At 42.5% G+C, this 27,221-nt stretch overlaps 1 protein-coding gene across 8 annotated transcripts; it reads right to left on the bottom strand.

Moving 5' to 3' along the window:
- Positions 1-356: 356 nt before the first annotated feature.
- On the bottom strand, positions 357-5,447 carry MID1IP1 (MID1 interacting protein 1). 8 transcript variants are annotated; one of them, XM_061627432.1, is made up of 2 exons: positions 5,217-5,447; positions 357-2,126 (listed from the first exon to the last, which is right to left on the bottom strand). In XM_061627432.1, exon 2 carries the CDS (start codon positions 1,784-1,786, stop codon positions 1,271-1,273), a length of 516 nt encoding a protein of 171 aa, XP_061483416.1. In that variant the 5' UTR covers positions 1,787-2,126; positions 5,217-5,447; the 3' UTR covers positions 357-1,270. The 8 variants fall into 8 exon arrangements, with proteins under 8 accessions (XP_061483416.1, XP_061483414.1, XP_061483410.1 ...); XM_061627430.1 differs by lacking the exon at positions 5,217-5,447 and adding an exon at positions 3,738-4,161; XM_061627426.1 differs by lacking the exon at positions 5,217-5,447 and adding an exon at positions 3,007-3,229.
- Between the last annotated feature and the right edge of the window lie 21,774 nt (positions 5,448-27,221).

Here is a 27,221-nt window from a genome sequence, read left to right as displayed (position 1 = left end):
AGAGACTCCCATAGGGCATAACAGAACTCTGAGCTCACCCCTCTTGAGTGTGAGATGGGCTGGAAGGCACATGATGTAGCCACCTTGCTGAAGCAAATCAGGTCTGGATGAGATCACTGCCTGGATGGAAAAGATCCTAAGAACTCCCATGTATGTCATTTTGAATTCTGGGATATAAATGTACCAAATAAATGGGGATATGGTACTTGTCTGTGTGCCACAGGGGCAATATGCGCAACAAGGGCCTGTCATCCCTGTGGTGATTTGGATCAAAGCTATTTAAAAAAATAATTAAGAATAATTTTGCATCTTGTTTGTATTCAAGTAGAGGCACAGTATAAAAACAATTATGTCAATTTTAGTCAATATATTTGCTTATTTATTTTAGAATATACTCTACATCTGAATAATTTCATGTACAACAATGGAACCCTTTCAGCTTTCCAATGAAATATGGCTGGACATTAGTTAACTGGTTCTATCCTCTGCAACAAAATATAAATAGTTCTTAAGTGGCATAATTGCAGCCTCATGTAAACCAGTTCTACATAATATGGAAAGGTAAGTATCTTTACTTAAATGAGAAAAATAACTGTTCACCTTGCTTGTAAAAAAATTTTTTTTTAACTATTAGTGATTAATGTACATCCTTGCGCATTGGTAAAAAATAGGACTGCAGATCTAACAGCATGCAAAGAAGAGAACTCTTAAGACTTTATATACATATATATTAACGTTACAAAAGTAGTGCAAAACAGGAAAGAAGTGATGCAATCGCCACTAGTATTTCCACCACCACGTGCACACGTGCACAGTTTTCCATTGATTACAAACACACTCTTTCAGTAACTGGCCTGGGCCACTGTACATCATTCTGAGTTCTCAGAATTTGGAAATATACTTGACTACCTGGTTATGCCTGCTACTCCAGGCAGAGACTCATCACCCCTCCCTCCATGAATCTTTACAGTTGCCAACAGTAAAATCCCACTAGGATATGCCTAACAAAACAGTCACTCCCTTCCTCTCTTATTCTCTCCTAAACACATATAATTTTACACTTGCTCCTATGCTCACCATTGGCCCTGCTATGCTTCTTTGTCCGATTTCATTTACAAAACCATACAGTAGCATTTGCTTCTCTCTAGCTCAAAACACACAGGTCACTTTTGCTGGCATTTTTCCCTAGCCCCTTACAAACTCTTACTTCCCCAATCTCTGACCCTCTCACTCCAGCAGGCAGGCAGGCCGTGTTCTCCCCCTCCCTGGTTCAGTGCCCCCAGTTGTTGACTCCAATCTCCTGTTTGTATCGGTTGGTGAGCAAGTTGGCCTTGCGAGTAAGTTTGGAAAGCACAGTGTGCAGTCCGCTCAAGTGATAATGAAACTGCTTCTCCAGATCTTCCTCCACCTCCCGGTCTTCGGGGATCCCTCGGCTAATGTCCACAGCGCCAGGCCCCCCATTCAGCTTGTCCTTCTTCCTGCTAGCTGCCTCCTCGTTCGCCTGCTGTAGCACCCCCCACTCGATGTCGTTGCGAATAGACTTGAGCAGCACATAGTGGCTGTACATGTCTCTGCAAGAGCAATAGGCGCCGCCATTGGGGGTCAACTGGGCCTCTCTTTCCCCGCAGCCGCCCCCCGAGTCCAGCTCATCTAGCATGAGAGGCACGTCCCGAAGAAGGCTGGGTACCATCACCGTCTGGTCCATGTTGTTGACGGCCCCGATGAAGCGGTTCATGGCATTGAAGAGGGAGTGTTTTTGGTTATACGAGTCGCAAATCTGCATCATCCTGGCTGCTGTGCGATGTGCGCCAATAGGGGAACAGGCTGACTGCTTTTCTTTTGCTGCTGCTGCTGCTGCTGCTGCTGCAGTAGGAGGGTGTGCCGAGCAAGCCCAGGGGACACCGGCTGCTCTGATGGGATCAATGCACGGTCTGGGAAAAACAGGCGCCAAGCCGAGAAGTCCCCCCCCCTTTGTTTCGTTTTCCAGAAAGGAATAAAATGTACCGGCTCTTTCTCCCTGTCTCACAAGAAATCTCTTTCCTAAGGACTAAGCCGTCTTTCAACCTTTCCTTGTCCACTAATTGGTTGCCGGCTCGGAGGAAGAAACACTCTGCTGCAAGGAGTGGCTGTAAAAGAACAAAAGATGGCGATTAAGACCAGCCCCATGCCTTGCCCCAAACCCTCGCCGCTTCAGCAGTGGCAGTCCCCCTCCCTCCTTACGACTTTCCTCCCGCCTCATCCCTGTCTCAGGCTTCTTTAACTCCCAAGCTTTAATATTCAGAATTGTATTAAAACCAAATCTTACTCCATCCATAAAACGGGAACCACTCACTAAATGCCCCCCCCCTGCGAGATTACATCAATGCGCCCTCACGACTTAAGCAGATCCAGATCTCCACTCTGGAAATATATGAGGTAATGGAAAGTGATTTTGAGCATCCGCAAAGCGCCCAAATAACCGCAACCTGTCCTTGTAGATGTAGATGCCCCTTGGGTGTAGGCTCCCATCCAAAGAAACTGGAAGCGAGTTCTCAGCCGTTAAGCCAGTGGTATCCTCCTTCCCATCTTGCTTCAACTCTAGACCCTTCCCGCCAGACCCAGCCCAGTCTCTCACCCGCCTGCCTTCGGAATCGCTTACATACCAACACACGCGAGACTACTTAGCAGCTTACTTTGACTGCCTGCTCCACCCAAAGCAAGAGGAAGCCGACCTCGGCTCACTTTGGGTTTCCTCCCATTAAAAGGGAACTTACTCCAGTCCCCCAGGAGCTCAGCGCAAAAGACTGAGGGGGGCTGGGAGCTAGACTGAGAACCTAGGTTGATGAGGCAATCCACCAAGCATTGTTCGTCAGCAATGAGCAAGCCCCCTAATCGACCTGACCCAGCCACAGAAACAAGACATCCACCGGCGCATCGCTGCTTCCATTCAGACCAGCAAATGGAACAAAGCCGAGTGAGGTGGGTAGATGAGAGGGCGCCCGCGCTCTCGGTTGCCTCAGCACTCACCGTGTTCAAGCATTTGCTCTCAGGCTGCGGTTAGCCAGCTCTGTGGACATCCCTGTCTTGCTGCAGCCTGTAGCCCTGCTCCCATGCTATGAGCCGTATTTATAGCGTGTATGTTAAAACAAGGTGTTTCCAAGGGCCACCCCCTTGCAGTGAAGCAAGGGGGGGGCGGAAGGCGTCTCAGTCCGAGTGACCACGTGTAACACCGGTTTCTGCTACCAGGGACTAGGAGGCGGCTCCGCCTCTCCCAACACTCAGCGAGGGGGGGAGGGGGGCTGGGCGCTGCGCATACCCAACGACTACTAGTGCCAGGTGGGGAAAGATAAAATGTCAAACATAGCCTCGCACCCGACAAAGACAGCAAAAGAGAAATTTTCGCATCCCTGAAGAAGGCAAGAGTTGGTGCTGAGTCGTCTCATGTTTCAACACAGCCCCAGATTTCAGTGCGCCTTTGCAGCTCTATTCAAAGAGGAGGTGGTTAGCAAAACAAACAGGATTGGCTTTTACGGGTTTGAACCTCTGCTTCAAGGCAGGATCCCGGGTTACGCTGGCGTCAAACCTAAGGGAACTTGTGGGTAAGGGAGATCCATATACTGTACACTCCCCAACCTGCCACCGCGAGGCTCCAGGAGACATATTAAACAGCTCATTGAATCCGGCGTCCAAAATTCTGTGCGATTCCTGCCAAAGCACACACGAGACAGACAGCTCTGGCATCTGTCAGAGGCAGTTACCTTAAATACAACAAACAGCTGAACAGCAGAAGTCTCACGGAAATCGAGGGTTACTTCCCTTCCCCGAAGGAGCTTTGAGTGCACTTTGTCTACTTCTTACTTGCCCAAAGAAGGATAGTGAAGTGGCGGACACTTTGCTTATGCACCTCACCACTGCTCAGTCCTGGAACCGGTTTTCAGGGTCAGGGTCAGCCCAAAGATCTCTGATGTGATGGTGGAGAGTGCCACTGAGTCCTGTAGGGACGGTTTTGCCACAGAACCTTGGAGCAGTCAGAGGGCATTATCACCAGACACGTTTGATCCCCAAACATCTCTCATTCTAGAAATTAAGCTTTCATTAAATTGCAGACGAAACGATGCCAATGTGCAGTTCCGTCCAAACTTTCCGTCCAATCGCGGAAAACAAAAGTGCTTAAAAGAGCGTTTACAGTTTATTCCCATTTCCTCAGGGTCAAACTACATTACAGGCGGGACACGCTGAGCAGTCGGTGGGCGGGTTTTGTGTTTCCTTTTAATGGTAACGCTGCGCCATTTCCAAGGGCTTAACCCTTTCCCAACGAGCCATTTACCGGATCAAAATAATTGCCAGCTGCTTCTATCCACATTTGGGGTCAGAGAGTGCAAAATGCACCAACAGTGACTTTTCGTCCTCACGTTACCCCAGTCCAGAAGAGAAAATATGAAAGAACTCTGGGTGCTTCATTAATTAATTACTAATTCTTCACAATGTCACAGGGCAGGGCAGGTTACAATATAAAAATACAATTATGAAAAAGCCAAACGCAAATTCCAGGATATTCTCATATTTCGAGGTGGGGAACCTGAGCCCGTTTTTGAACTCCACCTCCCATCAGTCCCAGCCAGTATTACCAATCGTCAGAAATGTTGGGAGTTGTAGTCCAGCTATATCTGGAGGGCCATAACTTCCTCATCCCTCCCATATTCCTTGCTGTCCCAATACTTTTAAATTCCATCCTGAACCCTGACTTTTTATGCAGACTGGAAGGCGCCAAGAATTTTATTAAACGCAGACTAAGCAGGTTTTCCATAGCCGGATAGTATACAGTTAGGGGTGTCAATAAACGTGTATACGCCGTTTAACTTTACCCCGCAGCTTAATATTCAGGTTTGACTCTGCCTCCTCGGGAATCTCCTATAGTCGAGGGAGGTGCATTTTTTTACACATTAATATTTATTTGGAAGTAAAACCCACTTAGTTCAATGGGACTTATTACTCTTTGCTAAGTGTGTACATGAGACCAACGTTATTGCTCAAATCTGAATAGATACGCACGCTCTAGATTATTTTTCGTCATCCTCCTCCCCACAAGGAAGACCATTTGTAACATTCCCATTTTCCCCCCCTCCCGGAAGCGGGGAGACGTTTATCTAAAACCCTAATATAACCAGATAAGCAACCTCCCCCCATCTCGGAGTCGCATATGGGGGGGGTTGGTTTTATTTTTTCTATTTTTGTACCTTGGCAGCCTATTTCGGCTGATAAGAGTGCATTCAGCGGAAGGGCAATTCTGTTTGCTCTATTTCCCACGGCAAGAAAAATACAAGCAAGTCTGAATCATGTAGGACTGAGGAGGAATTCGGTGGTTTTTCACGCCTCAACTGCGTGAACACCCTCGGCCAAACTGGACACACCGGTTCCGCGTGTTCTTCTCGGCTTCAAACCGCAGCAACGAAAATGAGCTACAGGCATTTATCTGGAACTCCCGTCGGAAGGACAAAAAAGGAGAAGGGAATACGAAGCCACCCGAAGACAAGGACGAGCGCGCGACACTATGAGGGGCAAAGAAGGACATGCGCGCGCACTAGCATCTCGCGCGCACCGCTTCCTGGCGCTGACTCCAGTTAGCCTGCCGGGATCACCCCACAACCTCACCTCCAGCCCCAGCCAATCGGCTCTCGTTCTGTCAGTCATACTCCGTCCTCATATGCTAATAAGCGAGTCTCGGCGAGGCCCAATCAGAAACAACACTTTCTGCTCCAGCGCCCGTGGCAACGAAGGAGTGGCAGCTGAAAGAGCAGCATGAGGGTCTCGTGGCGGGGAGGGGAAGAGAATGGTAGCGAAGTGTGTTACCCTGACAACCTATAAACCAGAATAAGCCAAGACATTGGGGCATAATGGGCCCTTATCTTCAGCACACTCTACAGTGCTTCCTCTATAAGAAAGAAACAAGACCAAACCTCTTATATTACTTGCAGCCTTCTAGACTCAGTCGTCATTAGACACCCTCACGCAAATCCATATCCTAAAATACAACTGACATAAATTTTGTTTTACATTACCGAAACTAGAGTCATTGCATCTGCATATGTAAGAAATTATGCTTGAAACATTTGCTAGACGTAAATTCTCCATTCGGAAGTTCTGCAAAAGCTCCATTGAAATAAATGGGAACTCCTGGCAGATTGTAGTGCATTTCTTAGAGTTTGTTGCAAATCACTTCTAGGGCCGATTTTATGTATTTTATTTATTTACTTATTCATAGTCATTTATAACCTCTTCTTCACCATGTGGTCCCAAGTGGGTTAGATACAGCTCAATACAGTTAAACCATGTTATGCATAAATATTAAATTATATAAGATGATGATAATAATAAAAATAATTAAAAAATAACAGCAGGACTTACGCAAAGAAACTTCCCAATGCAATATGTCCTTTTATTTGTTTTATTTTTATTCATTTTGTTAGGGGGGGGGTGTTGTAGATTTTGTGTAGTAAGTCTAATTGGAAAATAATAAGGTGGGAAAAGGGAAAGGGTTCAAAGGTTACAGAATTCCAAACTTGAGGGTGAACAATACATCTTTTAATAGCAAATTGCCAGGAGTTGTAGGAAATCTTTCAACACATGAAAAATGTTAGGTCATACTACTGGCACAAAAGAGGGAACTTCAGCTATTATTTCTTCTACATAATAACTTTTTAAGAATTACTATATTAGTATAAATTATTTTTATTTTTCTTCCCCTAGTCTCTTGCTAGACACACAAGCACACATATGCACACAATTTTCTTAACCCACAATATATATTCCTTCTTATTTATAGTTTGCATCAAACAGGAAAATAGGTTTAGGTGTAAAATATGACTTCACGCTGTGGCGCAGAGCCCAAGGCCGGAGTTCGATTCCAACGGAAGGAGGAAGTCGAATCTCTGGTAAAAGGGGTCAAGGTCCACTCAGCCTTCCATCCATCCATGGTCGGTAAAATGAGTACCCGGCATATGCTGGGGGGTAAAGAAAGGCCAGGGAAGGAACTGGCAATCCCACCCCATATATACGGTCTGCCTAGTAAACGTCGCAAGACGTCACCCTAAGAGTTGGAAACGACTCGCACTATAAGTGCGGGGACACCTTTACCTTTATATGTATGTGATATACTCAGGTTTGTGAAAATCAGCATGGAGAGGAAAATAAAGACCACTTTATTTTGTCTTATTCCTTATATCCTGTTTATTTTTCCTAGGTAGTACAAAGCTTAAATCTGCAAATCATTAAGAGTGGCTTTGCTGGATCTAATTAGTTCCCTAATTCTAAATAAAAATAAAATTTGTAAAAGTCTGTTTCTGATCTGAAAACCAGCAACTTACTAAGCTTATGTGGAGGCACTGATGCCCACTTTGCTCCCTTCCTTCTAAAGTCTGCAAAAGGATGATCAGTTCAAATTGTGTCACAATGTCAGCATTCTTTACCATTCATTTATATTTTACAAAGTTCTTTAGGGAAAGGCCAGTACAGTGGGGAAGCAGTGGGGAAGCTCATGTATTAATTACTGGATGAAACATGACATTCTCAAGGGATTGTTTTTTGAGGGAAGACTTTGAAGCATGGTGTTTTGTTAATGATTAAACTGCAGGTATTGAAGGATTTACCGAGGGCCTTTCTGCATAGGAGCTTCCTGCACTCCCATGGGATATATACAGGCAGGGCTTCTTCTTTTTTACAGTACTCACTAGTACAGGGTACCAGCACCTTTTTTTTGCTGCCCATAGCAGCCATTTTGTGCTGGCACCCATGGCACTTTTATCAAGATATGAGTATCAGCACCTCATTTTTTAGCAAAAAAAGTACTGTAACTAAGAAATAAAGGAGTAGTGTTATGCAAGTGTCACCCTTATGTCAAAATGAAGAGTGCTCTTTCTCTTGCACAGTCTCTTCAATAGCTGGCTGGCAACACTTGTTTGCAATATCCTCAAAAGAAAGAGGTACAGCTACAGCCTGCACAGCTTTCCTGTGTAAGTTCCTCTTCAGATGTACTAAACAAGTGCAGCCAGCCCACAGTGGAAAAGACTGCCCAAGGGGGTGAAGGTATTCCTCTGTAATAATCAAAGCAGTTCTCAGAGATGGGAGGGGAGTGTGCATTGTGGTGGAACATGCCTAGAATGTTCCACTGGAAGGAATGCAAAAGGGGCCTTTCTGAGGTAACTATAACTGCAAACAGGGAGACAATGCTGTAGGCTTAGGCCCTAAACTATTGGCCTTAAAATTCATGGGTCAGACTAGTGACCCACTACTGGGTTGCAGCCTGACCTGAGGTGTGTCACAATAGCAGCCAAGTACCATACAAATATATGGTAAGATGTTAGGAAGTGGCCACGCATGCCTGGGCTAGAGGAGAGCCTCAGGTCTGAAGAGGTTGAAAATACTTTGATATGAAGGGATCCATAGATGTTTTTGCTTCTCAGTTTCACAGTTGCTGACCATTCCCCCGCAAGGCTGCAGACACAAGCATTATATGATTGTTGAATTTGGGCCAGGGGTTGGTTCCAGAGTGGACTAATAAATAAATTATTCATAATAAATGTGGAACTGAAGTAGTCAAAACAATACAGAAGCAACCAATTAACCAGTTGTCAGATATCAACCAAGTAGCCTTTTGACAGCAATTAGCCACTTTCTCAAATGCAGGTTATATTAAAAAATTGTCTCTCAATACCTCAAACCGATGTCCTTCCTTAGTCTAAATATAATTTGTTAGTGAGAGGCTTCCTATTTCATCAAACTCTACTCTCCCTTTTTGTTCCAGACATTCTTTACTCCAAGTTCTTGCTCCTTAAGTGTAGTTACCCCCCTCCACACACAAACACACACAGGGAGAGAAATGTATGTCTCTCAACAATGTTTGACTGTCGAAGCCTTAGATAGCAATACCTGCCAGTGCCATTTTGAAACTAAAGATGGCTATAGAATTTTTTCTCTTTACTCTTTAAAAGCTTTCTGATACGTATTATTCCAGTGACAACTGTAAGGAAAAACTGGGCCCTCAAATAAAATATAATTTTCTCTGAACATACGACACAAAGTTCAAGGAAGCCTGAAAAGAATACCAAGAAATCGAGACTGATTTTTCCAAAAGAGGCCCCTCTTCTCTGTTGAGAAGCAGTGGCCATTAAGTGTAACGCTTTTCTATATTTTATAGACTTGTTAATCTGCAGGGTGAGAACAAACAACCAGATGAGAAACTTTTTTTTCCTCTCAGAGTTCAGTTATCTGTGGAGGATCCTCCAAAGAGTAGCCCTTTGTTCAGTTCACTCCCTTCATCCCTTTATTAATTTTACAATGTGTTCTTACAACTATCTCTTCCACTTTATGCAAAACTACACACCACTGTTTGCATTATCTCCACTTGACTTTCTTTTATTCTCTATTCTCCCTGTGTGTGTCTACTCAGAAGTAATTCTTGTTGAGTTCAATAGGACCTACTCTCAGGCTGTGAAGGCTGGTGGCTTCCATGTCCTAGAAAATTTGGACTAAAACCTGGAGCAGATTCACTGCCCCACTGACATCGGAGCCACCAGCCTTCACTGGTGCTCCCAGGAAAGTGCATACAGGATTATGGCTTAAAATTGTATGTTAGAGAGGAAATATCTTATTCTTTTTCCTCCATCCTTTAAGTTCTTGGACTCTAACTCCCATCTTTTCTAACCACTGGCAATGTTGACTGGGGCCGATGGAAGTCTAAGAACATCTGGAGGGCACTCTGTTGGCTACCTTTTAGCTTGCCATATAGTTGCCCAAGTTAGGTGGTGCTAATTCCATTTCATGATGACTGTTAACAACACATATCTACACTAAACTGGTTTAATAAACACTGTGTCTCTTCAAAGAACCCTTGGAACTAGGATTGCCAGGTCAGAAGCAGGGCCGGTTCTAAAGGGCGGCCAGGTTGGGCACTGGCCCGAGGGCCCCAGAGCTACAGGAGCCCCTGAGGGGCCCTCCGCTCCCCTTCCATGATCTGTGCCCCCCCACTTACCTGTCAGCCGGCTTTTTAGCATTGCCCTTAATGAAGATGGCGGCCACGGTTTCCCTAAGGTACTGAAGCCACTGCCGCCATCTTAGTTGATGGCAGAGATGTGCGCGCGTAGCACACACGTGTGCCATCAACAAAGATGACAGCGGAGGCTTCATTCCCCTTAGGGAAACCACGTCCGCCATCTTCATTAAGGGCAATGGTAAAGACTAGACAGGTGGGAGGGCCATGGGGGGAGTGCGGGGGGGCATATGCACACACGCATGCACACACACTGGGGGGCCAGGGCAAGCTGATGCCCAAGGGCCCCTGCATGCCTGGAGCCAGCCCTGCTCAGAAGCATCCCAAATCCTGAGATTATAGGGGCGGGCCCTAGTGATGTCATTAACCATGATACATTAAGCATCGATCATAGTTGCTTGGAGCATACAATTAAAACAAAAACATTTCTCTGATTGGAAATTAAGATAGAAATCTTAGCTAAAAGATGGAGCCTGGGTAGGGAACATTTAATCTAGCCTACTTGCTTCTGGCAAGAAGGGTTTAAGTGCCCTCAGGCCAGGCCAGTCACCAGAAGGCTATTGTAGGAAGAAAGGAGCCTAGTGTTGTGGAGATGTTAGATGGGAGCACTCAAGAGTAAAGATGGATGCCCTTGAAGGCTGCAATTCTAAACACACTAAGGGACTAAGCCCCATAGAACTCAACAGGACTTACTTCTGAGTAGATATAGTTTGGATTGTGCTGTTGGTAAAGCTTGACTAGGGATTCCCTGCAAAGATATCCATATCCAAGCAGGGTTGGCAACCCCCTGCCTGGAATGCCCTGCCCCTTTTAACATGGCTGCTCCAAACTTCTTTACAGATTTGACCCTTCACTTCAGAAAGAGGTCTGAGAAATGAATAAAAATATTCTCTACCCTTTCTGTCTCCCCTGTGGGTTGCTATAAACTCATTTTGACAGCCAACACAATTCCAGTGAGTAATTATTGACAGAGAGAAAACACACATGGATTGGTCTGTCTTCACAGGCAGCAGCTTGGGAACAACAATTGCAGCCACACTTCCAAATACAAATATGTGAATTCTCTTTTACCACTATTGGGCAAGAAACAAACCGTCATGCAAGCAGCAAGGTGCATCATCAATGGGTTTAAGGGGGTTGAGCTGAGTGCATGGAACCACTGTTTTTGCTTCTACAGATGTAAGGGAGTGAGGTTAAAGATAAGTGAAATGCAAATAGAAAAGAAAAACAAAAGACGGTGATGCTTTCCTAAATGCAATACCATACTTACCACAACAAGGTTCCTATGAATAAGGCAGAAAACTCAGCATCCCACTACCAGTCAGGATTCCTAACCAAAAACCAAAACTAAAAAAATCCTGGCAGCCAGTCAGCCAAGGTTACAGAAATCCCCATGCAGCACAACCTGACCTGGGGACTACAGTTAATGCAGAATGCTGCAGCACAATTGCTGACCTGAGTGAGATCCTATCAGCACATAAGACCTCTGCTCTGAAATCTGCATTGGTTGCTGATCTGCTATCAGGCCATGTTCAAGGTGTGCTTTCCATGTTATGGGTGTCACATAGTAGTTCTGCTTAAGAAATCAGTCCTTTTGTGTGGCAGCACCTATGCTTTGGAACTCCTTGCCTATTGACATTAGGCAGACGCCTCATTTCAGCACCTGCTAAAATCTTTTTAGGTTAGGCAAACCTATCCAGGCATGTAGACGCTATTGTGTTTTTAAATCTGTTTTTAACTCATTGTTGGTTTTATTAACTTGAATGTTTTTAAATACCTGTCTTTAACTGTTTTTGCCAATAATTTTATTGTTTTAATTCTTTCTGTAAACCGCTTTGAGATTTTTTACAATAAAGCAGTATATAAATATTATAAATAAAATACATAAATAAATTTTGGGGTCACTGTGGCCCTTGAGTCTCTCCCCACTTTTAGGAACAAAGGAATCTGTCTTATGCTTACTCAGGCCATTTGGTACCATCTAGCTCAGTACTAATGACATGGACTAGCATTGGCTCTCCAGGATTCCAGGCACTAGCCTTTTCCAGAAATTGATTTTTGGACCTTTGCATTCAAAGCATATGCCTTGCCAATGAGGTTCCCCTGTTTAAAAAAGTATCTTTTAAAATTGTTCTTTTCAATTCACTCTTGAATGCACATCATACCTAATGCAGATCCACAAAATTCATTTAAAGCACATTCAACACCCATTTGAAGCACATGAATCCCACCACAGAATCATAGAAACTAGTTTGTTAAGGGTAGTGAGAAGTATAACTATGAGGAGGAAATGACACTTCACAGGATTCTTTAGGGGATGTCAGGAGCTTTAAATGTGAATTGGATGTGCTTTAAATGTATTGTGTGGATGTACTTAATAAACTTTGCCTGTTTGTAAATATTTTTAATCAATTTTTCAAAATGGAAATGAGCTATAAAGTATACTGAGTGACCATGGGCTACCCAGCATCTCTCAGCCTATCTGCCCCTCAGGATGAAAACAACGGAGAACCATGACCCCAAGGAAGAAGGGCACACTTAAAATATAGAGGAAATAATCTACAACCATGGTGTGAAATCAAATACTTATTGGGACACAGTATGAATAAATATTTATATAAGCATGACTATCAAATATGTTTATTATTTACACAATCTGTAAATATATTTACAGTGCAATCCTATATTTGTTTACTCAGAAGCAAGTCCCAATGTATTCAATGGGGCTTACTCAAACAGGGAAGTATGAAGAGAACTGCAACCTCAAGTGATAAGGAACTTGTTCTTTCAACAAGCCTTTGAAGCTGAGACCTTATCCCAGTCTGTGTCTGTTGAAATTGCTTTTTAATATGTTTTTAAACCTTTTCTTTTTTAGAAAAGATGTTTTTCAAAGCTTTTAAAAATGTTTTTAAAGATGTTTTGTTTTAATATATTTTAAAGCCTGTTTTTATTGATTGATTGATTGATTGATTGATTGATTGATTGATTGCATTTGTATACCACCCCATAGCCGAAGCTCTCTGGGCAGTTTACAACAATTAAAAACAGTAAAAACAGTAAGACAACAGTGCTTTTGTTTGCAGCCCTGGGCTCCTACTGGGAGGAAGGGTGGGATATAAATCAAATAATAAATAAGTAAATAAATAATAAACTTCATGTGGAAAAGACAAATAATTGGGTGTTAGAACAAATTAAACCAGAACTGTCACTAGAAGCTAAAATGATGAAACTGAGGTTATCATACTTTGGACACATAATGAGAAGACATGATTTGTTAGAAAAGACAATAATGCTGGGAAAAACAGAAGGGAGTAGAAAAAGAGGAAGGCCAAACAAGAGATGGATTGATTCCATAAAGGAAGCCACAGACATGAATTTACAAGATCTGAACAGGGTGGTTCATGACAGATGCAGCTGGAGGTCGCTGATTCATAGGTCGCCATAAGTCATAGTCGACTTGAAGGCACATACAACAACAAAACTCAAAATTCAGAAACATGCCATTTTAAGCTATTTTGCAACTGTTTATACTTGTTTTATGGGTATTTGGTTTTAAAGGGATTTATTTCTTATTGTGAGTTGCCTTGGTTTCCAATCACCAAACCTACCTCACAGGGTTGTTGGAAAGACTCCATACACACACACACACACCCCGCAGATGTAAAAGTACATACACCCCATATAATAGTTTATTGTCAAACCAGTTGGTCATTGCAGAACATTTTTTTAAAAATCAGTATTAGTTTCCTGTATTATAAAAACTGTGATACCTAAGTAAGCCCTGCCTAATTGCTTTAAGAAATAGGATTGGAGAGGGAGAGAAAGATTTACAACACAAACACAATTCTTTCCTATGTTCACTCAAAAGTCCCATTAATTTACAGCACAATCCTAACCATGTGTACTCAAAAGTAAGTCCTATTGAATTCAATGGGGTTTACTCCGGGTATGTGGGATTAGCATTGTAGCTTTACTCCCAGAAAAGCGAGTATTGGATTAATTGGAGTATTGGGAAGGTTTTCAAAACACTGCCCTCTTCAACAGCCCAGGGTTTGACTCCTGAACACAACAGAAAAAAACCCTGAAAGCTATATACTTACTCAGTTTATCAGATTTTCAGATAAACAGGAAAAACAACAACCATTTTCTGGCCTTGCAATGAGGTCTAGGCACTGCCTGGAGGTCAACAATTCACAACCCTGACTTCACTTTGTGGCTACAAACTTGAAAGGGCGGGGTCAGAGTAGCTAGCTAAGAGATGATTTCACGGAAGGTGTAGGGGTCGGCGGCTGACGTTTTGGTGTATATCTTGTGAATAGGGTTGCCAGGTTCAATCCCTGAGACTGATCCTGTATCTTTAGGAGAAGAGAAAGTCAGCCAAGTGCAGGTGTTCTTGCAACACTGTAATGGGAAAAACCACAAGGTGGTATTCTCCCTTCCCCCAGCACAACTTTTAAAGATACGGAAGAGCTCTTGGAGGCCGGGCCTGGCAACTCTCTTTACCAGCCATTTACTGCATAATTGCAGTATCCCTGGCACACATTTTTATTGTATATTTGCAGTGTCCTAGTCACGCATTTTTGGAAGGGCATCTACATGACATAATGTTTGAGTTCTACACATCTCAGTTCCTTTGTTAACACAGATTTTCCCTTGCCAGAAAAATCCAATCAGTACTGTTGAGACCACGCTAGATGTGAACACTCCAAAGCTGTGGCCATTTCAAAGTGGAACTATTCAGTTTTGGAGGCAGTTTGTTTCTGATGTGTTACGTGACATTTGGGGTGTGTGTGAGGGTGTGTTCTATTGCCACATCTCCTCGGTTCCAGTTTAGCACAGCTGGGCACACCAGAGCCATTTTATTTCTGTGAATAATCATGGAAAGGTTATTGCTTTTGCTTCATCCTGTGACTCAGTGGGAAGGGAAGGGAGATGGCAATGTGTGCATATAATATGAAGCTCTTCTTCTTAGTAGCAGAAACAGACTTGAGTGCCATCAGAAAGTCTAGCCTGGAATTTTGTTGCTGGGCTTTTCCGTGGTACATGAGTCCCAGGGCTATAGAAAGGGGAAATCCTGCCAGTTTCACATTCCCATTGAGTTGTTTGGGAGCCTTGCAATTAAAGAGATGACTGGCTGTGCTTCTTTCATGCAATGGGAAGGCATTGCCATCACCCACAGAGGTGTGTATAGTTTGTAAAACAGATAAGGCAGCAGGGGGTGGGGGAGGGAGTATGTTAACTCCCCAGCTGCTGTGCTTGTTGTTGCCAAGAGGAGAAAGGCTCCTCCTTCTTTCCCGGCTCCTGCTGCTCAAGGTCTTGTGATACCATTGGCCAAGTCAGCTCTTTTTCCTTTGACACACAGCCCCATACTCTCTATTTGGCTAGCTACATCAGGCTAGGGGAAATGGAAGAGCACTGCAAAACATCCCAGACTGGGCTTGTTGATGGTACACAAGTTCTACTCAGCTTAAAAACAACAACACCAAGTGCAAGTGCAGCAAGACTTATATTCATTCATTCTATGATTGCATTTATATGCCACCTTTCCTCCAAGGAGCTCTAGGTGGCATACAAACATGGCTTTCCCCCTCCTGATTTTATCCTTACAACAGCCTTGTGAGGTAGGCTGAGAAATATAATACAAGGTCGCCCAGTGAGTTTCATGGCCAAACAGGGGATTTGAACCCTGGTCTCCCAGGTCCCAGTCCAACACTCTAACCATTACACCACACTGGATCTATGCAACAAATGCATGAGCAGCTGTACAATTGTACATCAAATAGCTGGACAATTAAAAAAACCCACTATGCCCTGCTTGGTATTTTGTGCGCCTGCTCAATGAAGTGTAACAAGAAGTATTTGGGAAGCAAGAAAAAAGGAGAGGGTTTATCCATGAATAAAGTTGGCACTTTCAGACTTGCACCATCCTCTAGCGGTGGATGTAAAAACATATCACTTGGAAAAGTGTTGATGATGCTGTTGTATTCTGATAAAAATAGAGAAGTAGGAAAAAAGACTGGTAGGAGGCTTCCATGTGGAAGCACTCTAGCACTCAAAATGTTAGGAGACTGGGAAGTTTACAGTCATGTTTTCAAGAACAGTTCTTGTTATTAATTAAATCCTGTCTAACTTCCCTGTCAGCTTGTATTCTAATAACCTTGGGACCAGCTTCATCCTAATAACTTTGGGAATAAAAGATATGAGTTTATTTATAATAATAATAATAATAATAATAATAATAATAATAATAATAATAATAATAATAAATTTTATTTTTAGGCCGCCTATCTGGCTGAATAAACAGCCACTCTATTGTAATGTTCTACTCATTGGCATCCATATAGTGACCATATTGTCTTCAACAGGGAATAAGTTCCAGTGGGGATGTACTTTTTAGTACAGTAGGGCCCCGGTTTGCGGCACTCCGCTTTACAGCGTTCCACTGATACAGCGGTTGTCAGTTGCAGAAAGGCTCTGCTCCTACGGCACTTGTTCCGGTTTTACAGTGTTTTTTTGGCGTCAGGCACCATTTTTGTCAATGTTAGTCAATCCGTTCCGCTTTACAGCGGATTTCGCTTTACAGCAGTAGTCTGGAACAGAACCCACCATATGAGCGGGGCCCTACTATACACGTGTTTAAGACAGTGCTGCATGAACACATTTATGCATTTTAGTTTGAGGTGCTATAGTCTACTATACTATGATTCCATCGCCTCATTTTAATGGAGGAAGGCTTTGTCTAAAGTAGCCTTTTTAATATTGCTATTATTATGCCTTTTTGTTATTCTTATTGCTGTGTCTGTGGCATTTGTGAATTAAAGCAATTGGGATTATAATCAGTAAACAGGAAAATTTTATAAAATATATTTTGCTTAATCAACACACTGATACTGAGTAAGTAGGAAACAGTTTAAGATTGCAATCCTGTAGCCACTTACCTGGGAGTAAGCACCATTGAATTCAGTGGAATTTACTTCTGAGCTGACATGTATCAAATTGCACTGTTCACTGAACAAATTAAGATACTGAAATCTGGAATCACCATGTATCATTGCATTTTAACTAGTCACATTACAAGCAGGGCCTTGGCCTTAAAATGTGTAACAAACTGTGTAACAAACAGGAATGTTTCCATTTACTTTATTCTCCCTTTTTATCCTATTCCTAGTGAGTTAGAACTGTGCCTCCCATTTATCAAAAGTTTCCTTCCTCTGTGAAAGAGGGTGAAGTAGAATTTTGGCATTTCAATGGATGCAGGGTCAAGCTTATTTTATCATTGCAAAGTGGCAGAGGGTAGTGTGTGTGTTTTTGTGTCCATTAATCATTTCTCAAGTGCTCTGCAGCCTTCCTGGCTGCCCACACTTTCTGATCATGGGAAGAGTTACATCCTGATGTTTTCACCTGGGTTTTAACTGAAGTGTAGGATGCCAGGGAGGCTGTTACCAAGTGCCTGATCCTAGTCTGGATGACCTATTTATTGAGCAATTATCCTGATTTGCTTGCACAAAGCTTCATGGAGGTTAGTTTATATCTGATCTTTATTGAGCATTCATCTGGATTTCCCTGCAGGGTATTTATACATCTTCCCATTAGTCATGCATTCATCTCTCACTTTTCAATGCGTTTTCCCCTCGATCTTCCAAATGCAAAAAGTCTTGTTTCTGTGGATTTGCTGCACTTGGGCGATAGAATGCTTTAATCCACTTTAATTGCGCAAAGTTCTGATATGCATTTGAATCCCTCCCACATAACAGTCTGGAGGTTGAGATCAGTGTGCTCATTGATTTTGTTTTAAGGGAAGTTCTTCATTCCACCTTTTAAAATTAACCTTTACTGATTTCTTTAAAAGTAAAAAGATTTTAAATTTAGAAAACAAACAATGAACAGTTGTCTGGTGCATGGAGGGCAGCCTTCACTTGCTTTCAGGAAAGCCCCATCATGGTGCTTTTGAGAAAGCGCAGACATCTGGGAAGACCATCGGAGAGATCACTTGTAGAATGAAACAACACTCACAAAACCTCACACCCCACCTCATGAGAATTCCACTGACATTTTCTCTCCCGTTTGATAATCCTTTAATGCAGTTTATTCTCTCATAACTGATAGAGAATAGTATAATGATAATGATGATGATGATGATGATGATGAAATTTTTGGCACAGTGCTACAGTGACTAAAATTATGCTGCATGATGGGTTTTTGTTTCTGGCTTTTGATTCCTGGTTCGGCATCATTATGTATTCCTAAAACAAAAGTGTCAAACTCTTTTATAGTTTGGAGGAGGGGATTTGTATAAGGATTTTAAAGGAAGAGTTTCCCCCCCATCCTCTTATTGAATAACTTGTGACTTGGTACAGGAACTGGTAGTAGAGCACTAGAAGAACCTGAGGAATTCTCTTTTACTGGAAGTGGTAAGCGGCAGTAACGCAGCCAAAGCTCTGCTCACGGCCGGAGTTCGATTCCAACGGGAGGAAGTTGAATCTCCGGTAAAAGGGGCCGAGGTCCACTCAGCCTTCCATCCATCCGTGGTCGGTAAAATGAGTACCCGGCATACACTGGGGGGTAAAGAAAGGCTGGGGAAGGAACTGGCAATCCCACCCCATATATACGGTCTGCCTAGTAAACATTGCAAGACATCACCCTAAGAGTCGGAAATGACTATAAGTGCAGGGACACCTTTACCTTTAACAATTGACTGCTTATGTTGCCCTGAGTTCAGGCATGATTTTCTTCACTTTGTTTTTTGCCTTCTACTTCCTGATTATGGTTGAGCTCCTTAGCCCGGTAGAATTGCCTCCTACCGAGTAGAGCAGGAGAGCCCCCTGCTGGGAAAACAAGGCGAAACAATTGTGGTTTTATAATATCAGTTTAGCTTGATTTCGTTTCTGCTCTTCAACAATACTTTTTTTAACCTGGAAAATGTTCCATTTTACACACACTATTGTAATCTATAGCAAATTTTGTAGCTGCAGCATTACCATATTAAAAATGAACTGATTTGAACAGGATCATATTTCTCTCTGTAGTTCACTAATGCATAGAAATCACACAAACATACTGCAACTTCATTTCCTTGTCCTTTCTGTTTGATTTAGGAAGCCTGTCTTACTAGTGTGCTTTTGCTTGCTTATACTTTGCAGGATTGCATAACCCTGAGAATTTGCTAAATAAACCTCAAATATACATGCTGCTGAAGAGTCTGGAAAATGCCTCTTTAAGTACAGATGAGATTGTAATATGCAATGCTGCACTACTCAGAAGATTAATAGAAACCAATCAGGCTCACATCTCCTTTGAGAAAGGCTTGCTGTTCCTGAATAATTTGACATGTGGAAACAAAACATTCCGTTAATATGGGAGCACTAACAGTAGCAGATTACCATATGCAGTGCACAGCAAAACCACACCATACAAAAAACAAGGCAGTGCTGAAATAGCCTTCCATCTCTTTGCCCAGGCTTTTGGGAGGGATGAAGTTTAATGTTGATTGGCATAATTTCTCCAGTTTGTTCACCTCCTGTCATGTAGATTCTTATTGAAGTTTTATGTATGTATGGTTTGATGTTTCATGTTTTAGCCCCACCCCTGAGGGGAGAGACTCTGGCCCTACTGATGTTGTTGGACTCCAACTCCCATCACCCCCAACCAGCATGGCCAATGATGCTGGGAGGTGAAGTCCAGCAACACCTGGAGGGTCACAGATTACCCAACTTGTTATTTAGTCTTTTCAAAAGGTTGTTAATTACTGTTTTAAAGTTCCTGCTCTGAGACCATTTGGTGAAGAGTGGGTAATAAATATGCTAAATCACTATACCAGGCCCTGATTTACAGATAATTGAAAGTTAATGTCCTTAGTAGGATGACAAAGCCAGGTCTGACTCTGAGTCTATTTCATTGCTGTAGCCCAATTGTGAACCACATGCAGAACATACAGTAACTTGTTCCTCAAAGAGGTCACACAAGTCCATTTTGGGGCTGACTTTTATATTTTCCTTAGAGACAGACTGTGGCCCATCTCATCTGACACCACCTTCCAGGCAGTAGCTGGCTTAAATCTTTCAAAACAGTTACCAGCTTTTGAACATTTGCAAGTATAAGTTTTAAAGAACATTTTCTACAGTGTCAGTGCAGTGCTTGCCTGTGTTAAATGTTGCCCCATGTAAACAGGAAGATTCATCAAACACAGCACCCAGTTCATCTTGACATTATGACACATGACCATTTAGATTTGCAACAGAGCACATGTTTCAACCCAAAGAAGAGATGCACTTTTAAGGTGATTAGAGACTTTATTAGCATAACAAAACAATCCTCAATAAACATAGATATTTTCATATCTTTAATATGCAGAGATCCATATTCCTGGTGTGATGATGCAAATTACAGGAAATATTAAATTCTGATGTATACATTAAACTGATTATATAATTGGTAGCAGAAGATGGAGACGTTCCATACTTTCTGCGAAAACAAGACCAGGAGCAGATTGCGGTACAGATCATGAACTGGTTGTATTGAAAATCAGAGTAAAGCTAAAACAGAACAACAAAGCAATCATAATGTCAAAATACACTTTAAATAACATCCCAGAAGAATATAAAATAAGGAACAGGTTTGAGGCTTTAAACTTAATTGACAGAGAACCAGAAGAACTATGGAGTGAAGCCAGAGATATTATCAGGGAAGAATGCAAAAAGACAATACCTCTAGTTAAAAAGAAAGACCTCAATGGATGACTGAAGAAACTCTTAAATGGTTGAAGAGAGAAGGAAAGCAAAAGCAAAAGAAGATAGAAACACGGTCAGAACACTAAATGCAACAATACAGCAACTAGTACGTAGAGACAAATAGAACTATTACAATAGTTATTGTATAGAAATAGAAGAGGACAACAAAAAGGGAAGAACAAGAGTCCTATTCCAAAAGATTAGAGAAATGAAAGGGAAATTTAAACCAAGAGAACGGATGTTGAATAATCAACAGGGGAACACACTGACTGACCGAGGTGAAATAAAAGGAAGATGGAAACAATACACTGAAGAACTCTATAAAAGAGATGCCAGGATGACAGATTCAGTCATGGAAGAACCATATGATAAAGAACCAGAAATTTTAGAATGGGAGGTGAAAGCTGCTCTTAAAATACTTGGAAGAAACAAATCACCAGGAACAGATGGCATACCAATAGAGTTGCTACAAGCTACTGAGACTGAATCTGTCCAAATTTTGACAAAAATTTGTCAAGAAATATGGAAAACTAAACAATGGCCCACAGACTGGAAGCGTTCAATATATATCCCAATTCCAAAGAAAGGGGATCCCAGGAAATGCAGTAATTATCAAACTATTGCCTTAATATCCCATGCAAGTAAAGTAATGCTCAAAATTCTACAACGAAGGCTCTTACTATATATGGAGCAAGAAATGCCAGATGTCCATACCATACTATTAGCAGAAACCAGTAATGATTTGAAACGAATGCTGATGAAAGTTAAAGAGGAAAGCACAAAAGCAAGACTACAGCTGAACGTCAAAAAGACTAAAGTAATGACAACAGAAGACTTATGTAACTTTAAAGCTGACAATGAGGACATTGAACTTGTCAAGGATTATCAATACCTTGGCACAGTCATTAACCAAAATGGAGACAATAGTCAAGAAATCAGAAGAAAGCTAGGACTGGGGAGGGCAACTATGAGAGAACTGGAAAAGGTCCTCAAATGCAAAGATGTATCACTGAACACTAAAGGCAGGATCGTTCAGTCCATGGTATTCCCGATCTCTATGTATGGATGTGAAAGTTGGACAGTGAAAAAAGCAGATAAGAGAAAAATCAACTCATTTGAAATGTGGTATTGGAGGAGAGCTTTGCGCATACCATGGACCACGAAAAAGACAAATAATTGGGTGTCAGAACAAATTAAACCAGAACTGTCACTAGAAGCTAAAATGATGAAACTGAGGTTATCATACTTTGGACACATCATGAGAAGACATGATTCACTAGAAAAGACAATAATGCTGGGGAAAACAGAAGGGAGTAGAAAAAGAGGAAGAGCAAACAAGAGATGGATTGCTTCCATAAAGGAAGCCTCAGACCTGAACTTACAAGATCTGAACAGGGTGGTTCATGTCAGATGCTCTTGCAGGTCACTGATTCATAGGGTTGCCATAAGTCATAATCGACTTGAAGGCACATAACAACAATACATTAGAATGCAATACCTGTGGCTCCAAGAGAGCCTTTAAGCTTCTTCCAGCCTCCAGCATGCATTCTGAAATACTTAATAAATCCACATTAAATTGACAAGCCAAAGAGATGTTACATTAATATGGGGCTTTTTCCTTATTGTAATCATTCTAACTGCTGTGTTTAGAAAATAGGAGTTGCTTGATACATATCAATAAAGATAGAATTCAGAGCTGACTGCAGTAGTTCTTATATTGTTGTGCTTCTCCCCACCTATCCCCTATGCTAAACAGAGGAACCACACCGAATGATTGACTTGAATTAGAATCTTTTCTGCATATCATTTCACCTGTAGTTACAACACATTCCAGTGCTGTGGGGTTGTGGCATGAACTTTTCCTTGTGTCAGATAAGGTAATAATCTGAGTATTATCTAAATATAGGGGTTTGTCTTTAATCATCTCACCAGCTCAACTGTTTTTATCTGAATCTCCATTCTGAACAGATAAATCTAAATTGCACATTTTCTAAACCGCTTAGCTTAAGGGCAAATCTTGCAGGTATCCTCAAATGACTGTCTTGAATCTTTTGCACCTGTCTAGCACCATCTACTGTAACCTATTATATTGTCTTCAGTTTTTGTTGCAGCATGCTTACTATTGTTTCAAGAACCCACATAGTGTTGCTGACGCTATCTAAAAAGTGTGAAGTCTGTGTTCACTCAGAAAAGGGTGAAAGAAAAGCAAATGGCAAGTATGTTCATCTTATATTTAGAAAAGACAATCTGTATTCTGTATACTGGAGGTCACTGCTGATATTGTGCATTTGTGTTATCTGCATTGCCTTGTAGTATAGACCTCTTGACATCTGTAGGCTGTGCACCATTGCACATAAAAAGCATATTTCCCTCTTTGGCTTCAAACCAATTAGCATGCTCCTTTCTGGAGTAGCTTAGTCCTCTTATGGAACTTTATTGCCTTAGATTGTCTGAAATGCAATATCTGAAATTACCTGTCACATGAACATTGCTGAAGATATCATAAACAAAGAGACTTCCACATAGGGGTAGTTTATTTATTATTTGATTTATTATTTGATTTATATCCCAAACCTTCCTCCCAGCAGGAGCCCAGTTATCAGGCAAATGATTGTCTACACCAGCCTTTACCAACCAGTATGCCTCCAGATGTTGTTGGACCACAATTCCCATCTTTCCTGACCATTGGCAATGCTGGCTGAGGCTGATCGGAGTTGTGGTCCAACAATATCTGGAGGCACACTGGTTGGGAAAGGCTGGTCTACACAAATGGTGGTGACATCACCCAAAGATGACATTAGCACTGCAGAAATGGATCAGGGCTTACTGTGTTTCAAAGATAGGTTTGTAGACAGGAATCCTGAAGAGAGGCTATTAGACTGTTGCCCTGGCCTGGAGCAATGTCTTTGTTTGCTGTCCTATATTCCTTGCCTATTCTGAATCAGAAGGCTTGTGGACTGTGGGTTTTTTCACCATCTTCATTCTCTTAACCAGTGGCAGGGACCCTCCAGCCCATGGGCCTGATTGTGCCCACCAGGCATCTACATTTGGCCTTGTGGGGCAGGTAAAGATGTAGCTGAGCCAAAAGGAGGTTTGCAGAGTTCTGCAAAGCCCCAATGACCACCTGACCATTAAGACTTCTGTCCACAGTGTTATGCAAGCCCCAGACTGCATGACTGCATCACTTGGCAGATTCACTTGACTATTCTTGATAGTATCACGAAATTATCAAGGGTATTCTTACAAAGGGCAATAGAAAATTAGTCTGAATTGTGGGAAGACAGAGGCTTAATGGGTGGGTAGTTCCCTTGTCCAAGAAACTGGCCATTTCCTGTTTGGCTGGGCTGATACTCCCCCTGAAGGAGCAGGTACGTAGCTTGGGGGTATACCTCATCATTGCCATTAGAGGCTCATGTAGCCTCTGGCTAGGAATGCCTTCTACCACCTTCATCTGGTATACCAGCTATGACTGTCTCTGGATAGGGATAGCCTGATTGCTATAGTCCATGCAATGGAAATTTCAAGCCTTACTGTAATATGCTCTATGTGGGGCTGCCCTTGGGCCTAGTCCAGAAGCTCCAGCTTGTGCATAATGCAGCAGCCGGAATGCTGATGGCCAACAACATGTATCACCAGTATGAAAGCTTCAGCACTGACCGCCCAGATGCAACCAGGCTAGGTTCAATGTCCTTGTATTAATTTACAAAGCCCTTAACAATTTGGTAAGGAGCACATGAGTCCTTATATCCTAAACTCTCCCGCATGTGAATGAGCCCCACTTAGTATCAGTGAGCATTCGAGCATTTAGTGTGACTGGTCCAGCAATATGGAATGTTCTGGCGCTCGAAATCCTCCAAATATCATTGTTTCTTAATTTTAGACGTCTTTTGAAGACTTTCTTGTGTCAAGAGGCCTTTTCATTTGGATGAATTTTATGTCATTTGTCAGTTCCTTAGCACATTTTCTGCTTGTATATGTTTCTGATGTTTATTGTGATTTTATATTTGCTGCACAATAATTAGATGTTTTCTATACAAGTTAGTGGAATATGAATATTTTAGAAAGGAAGGAAAGAAGGAAGAAACATGGGGAGGAGGATGCCAAACTGCAAAGAGAAATGAATGTTAACAAAATATTGAAATAACACATAAATAATACCACGAAATAAAGTCAAATAAGACATAAAACCCAATTACCATAAAAACAGTCAGCAATAGGCATGTCAACACACTGTTGATGATGCTGTCTTGCAAAGGAAGACTAGCTACAAATACCATGCGACAGAAAAGGAAGGTCATCTACAGGCATGCCTATACAGAGCAGGGGTGGGGAACCAGATCTGGCTGGGAGGCTTGATCGTTAACTTCCCCATTGCCTGTGCACCAAGCTTGATGAGTGGGTGGAGCCACTTGCCTGTCAGTTATCTGATGTCACAATGACATCAGGTGACCTATTTTCACCTTCACAGTTTGAAATTAGACCATGCAAGTTCAAGCCTGCCATCTTGGCACTTTGAAGCTTCAACAACTAGCTGATCATGTGGGGCTCTCTGTAGGAACCAATGATCAGCTGATCAGCTGTGCATGGCTCTTTGAAGCCCTGATGATCAGCTGATTGTCAAGGCTTCAAAGGACTGCTCTGATGATCAGTGGAAGAACTAATTATCAGCTATTTTTCAGAGAACTGTGAGGGGCACTTTGAAGCCATGACAATCATCTGATGGTTGGTGCTTCCATAAAGTTGATCATCAGTGTTTCAAAGTGCCATGCACAGTACAGAGCTTTGCAGCTCCCTGCAAACTCCATTTTGATCCAGTCTTATCTTTAGCTGCCCCACACCTGATGTCTGTATGATATCAGGTGGAGAGCTTGTGGGCATGGCTTGGCCCAAATGGCCTCATGGGCCAAATGGTTGGGCCTAGTCAGGTCTGCAGGTCAGACATTCCCCACTGCTAACTCAATCCAAACCATATCTACTCAGTCCTATTGAACTGAAAGAGGCTTACTCCCAGGTCAGTGGGGTTAGAACTGCACCCTTAGTTAGTTAATAAATAACAGATAGATACATAGCAGGTTAGTCTACTAACATACAAGCAGGAAAGCAGAACTAAATAATTAGTTAGCTCATAATGCAAGCGTCAAGGAGCCTAACAAAGGGGCAAATGTTATTTTCCAAAGGATCAAAAGGATTCATGAGGGAGAACAGCAGTAGCTATTAGCCATGATATTGCTGGGAACAGACTATGGGCTCATCCAGACAACTGTAAAATGTGTGACATGATCACATTGTGTTTTCATTATTTTTCGGTCGTCCATATGACACTGCTCGCTTTTGCACATTTTCGCACGGTTAAATCTGCTCCTGCAATATCGCAAATTATGCGATTTGCTTTTTTAAACCGGGAATCATCCACTGTACCTTCAAGCGCTCGGATGCAATACCGCGGACTTTACAGCTGTGGGTGTTTGATGGGCAGTTCTTGGGCGGTTCCCCATATCCCTTCCCTCATTCTCAGCCAATCACGTATTTCCACTGTTGCGCACGTGCATCAATGTCCGGGGAAAGCCCGGGAAAAAGGAACCTATTAGAGCAATGGTGTGGTGTTGGGGGAGCCCCCTGCAACTCCTACTGCGCAGATGCAAAAAAGCGCATTTGCGCAGAAGCAGCAACAGCGGTTAATTTTTAGCCAGCCTGCAAACTGGGCAGCCGCTCAGGGTGAGATCTGCAATTGTGGTTGTTTGTACACTTTTTCAAGGGAGAAAATATTTATCTTTGCCTAACCTCCACCTCCCACCCCTCACCCCTCGCATCAAATGCCTTTCTTGAACGTATTGGTCTTTGAATCCTAGGCATCCAGAGTTGAGGGGGGGGAAAAAGAGAAATAGAGGGTTTCATGTTGGATTATAGACACTCACATACCCTTAGTCAATTTCGCTTTCCTGCCTGCAAGGCTACTCTCTTTGAGTCTTGTCAATTGCAACCACAGCCTGCAGGTTCTCCGCATCCCAGCTGAGCTGAAAAGCATACAGTCGCTTTTGCAAAATATCGCAAATACAAGCAAAAACCCAAAGGAATTATTGGCATATAAGTGGTTTGCTAGAGCGTCTCAGCCACCCGCAACCATAGAGACTGGTGGTCTACCTTCCTAGACATGACACATCGTTACTTGCTGTTCTGGAGAAATAAATGGAATTGCAATCATGTGTATCTCCAGAAACGTTAAAGGTAGAAAAACATACAGTCGGTTTTGTGAAATATCGCAAATACAAACAAACAAAAATACAGGAATTATAGGCATATAAGTGGTTTGCATGTTTCTTTTATTAGAGGGAACACCGCAAAGCCTGTGCTGGTCGCTTCAGCGCAGATTGACACAGCAGCACGCGGGGCTGTTTGCCCGCATTCCCTGCCCGAGCCAAGAGCAGCCACCCGTGGGGGGGGGCTGTTTGCTTTCCTCAGGGGCAGCATTC

Source organism: Rhineura floridana, chromosome 5 (assembly GCF_030035675.1).
Source record: "Rhineura floridana isolate rRhiFlo1 chromosome 5, rRhiFlo1.hap2, whole genome shotgun sequence".
NCBI lineage: Eukaryota > Metazoa > Chordata > Lepidosauria > Squamata > Rhineuridae > Rhineura > Rhineura floridana.
The sequence above is the reverse complement of the archived record's forward strand: the minus strand, read 5'-3'. Positions and strand labels throughout refer to the sequence as shown.

Bases quoted from the DNA above. Each gene is read 5' to 3' on its own strand.
- MID1IP1 (XM_061627432.1), bottom strand. From the start codon at position 1,786: ATGATGCAGATTTGCGACTCGTATAACCAAAAACACTCCCTCTTCAAT.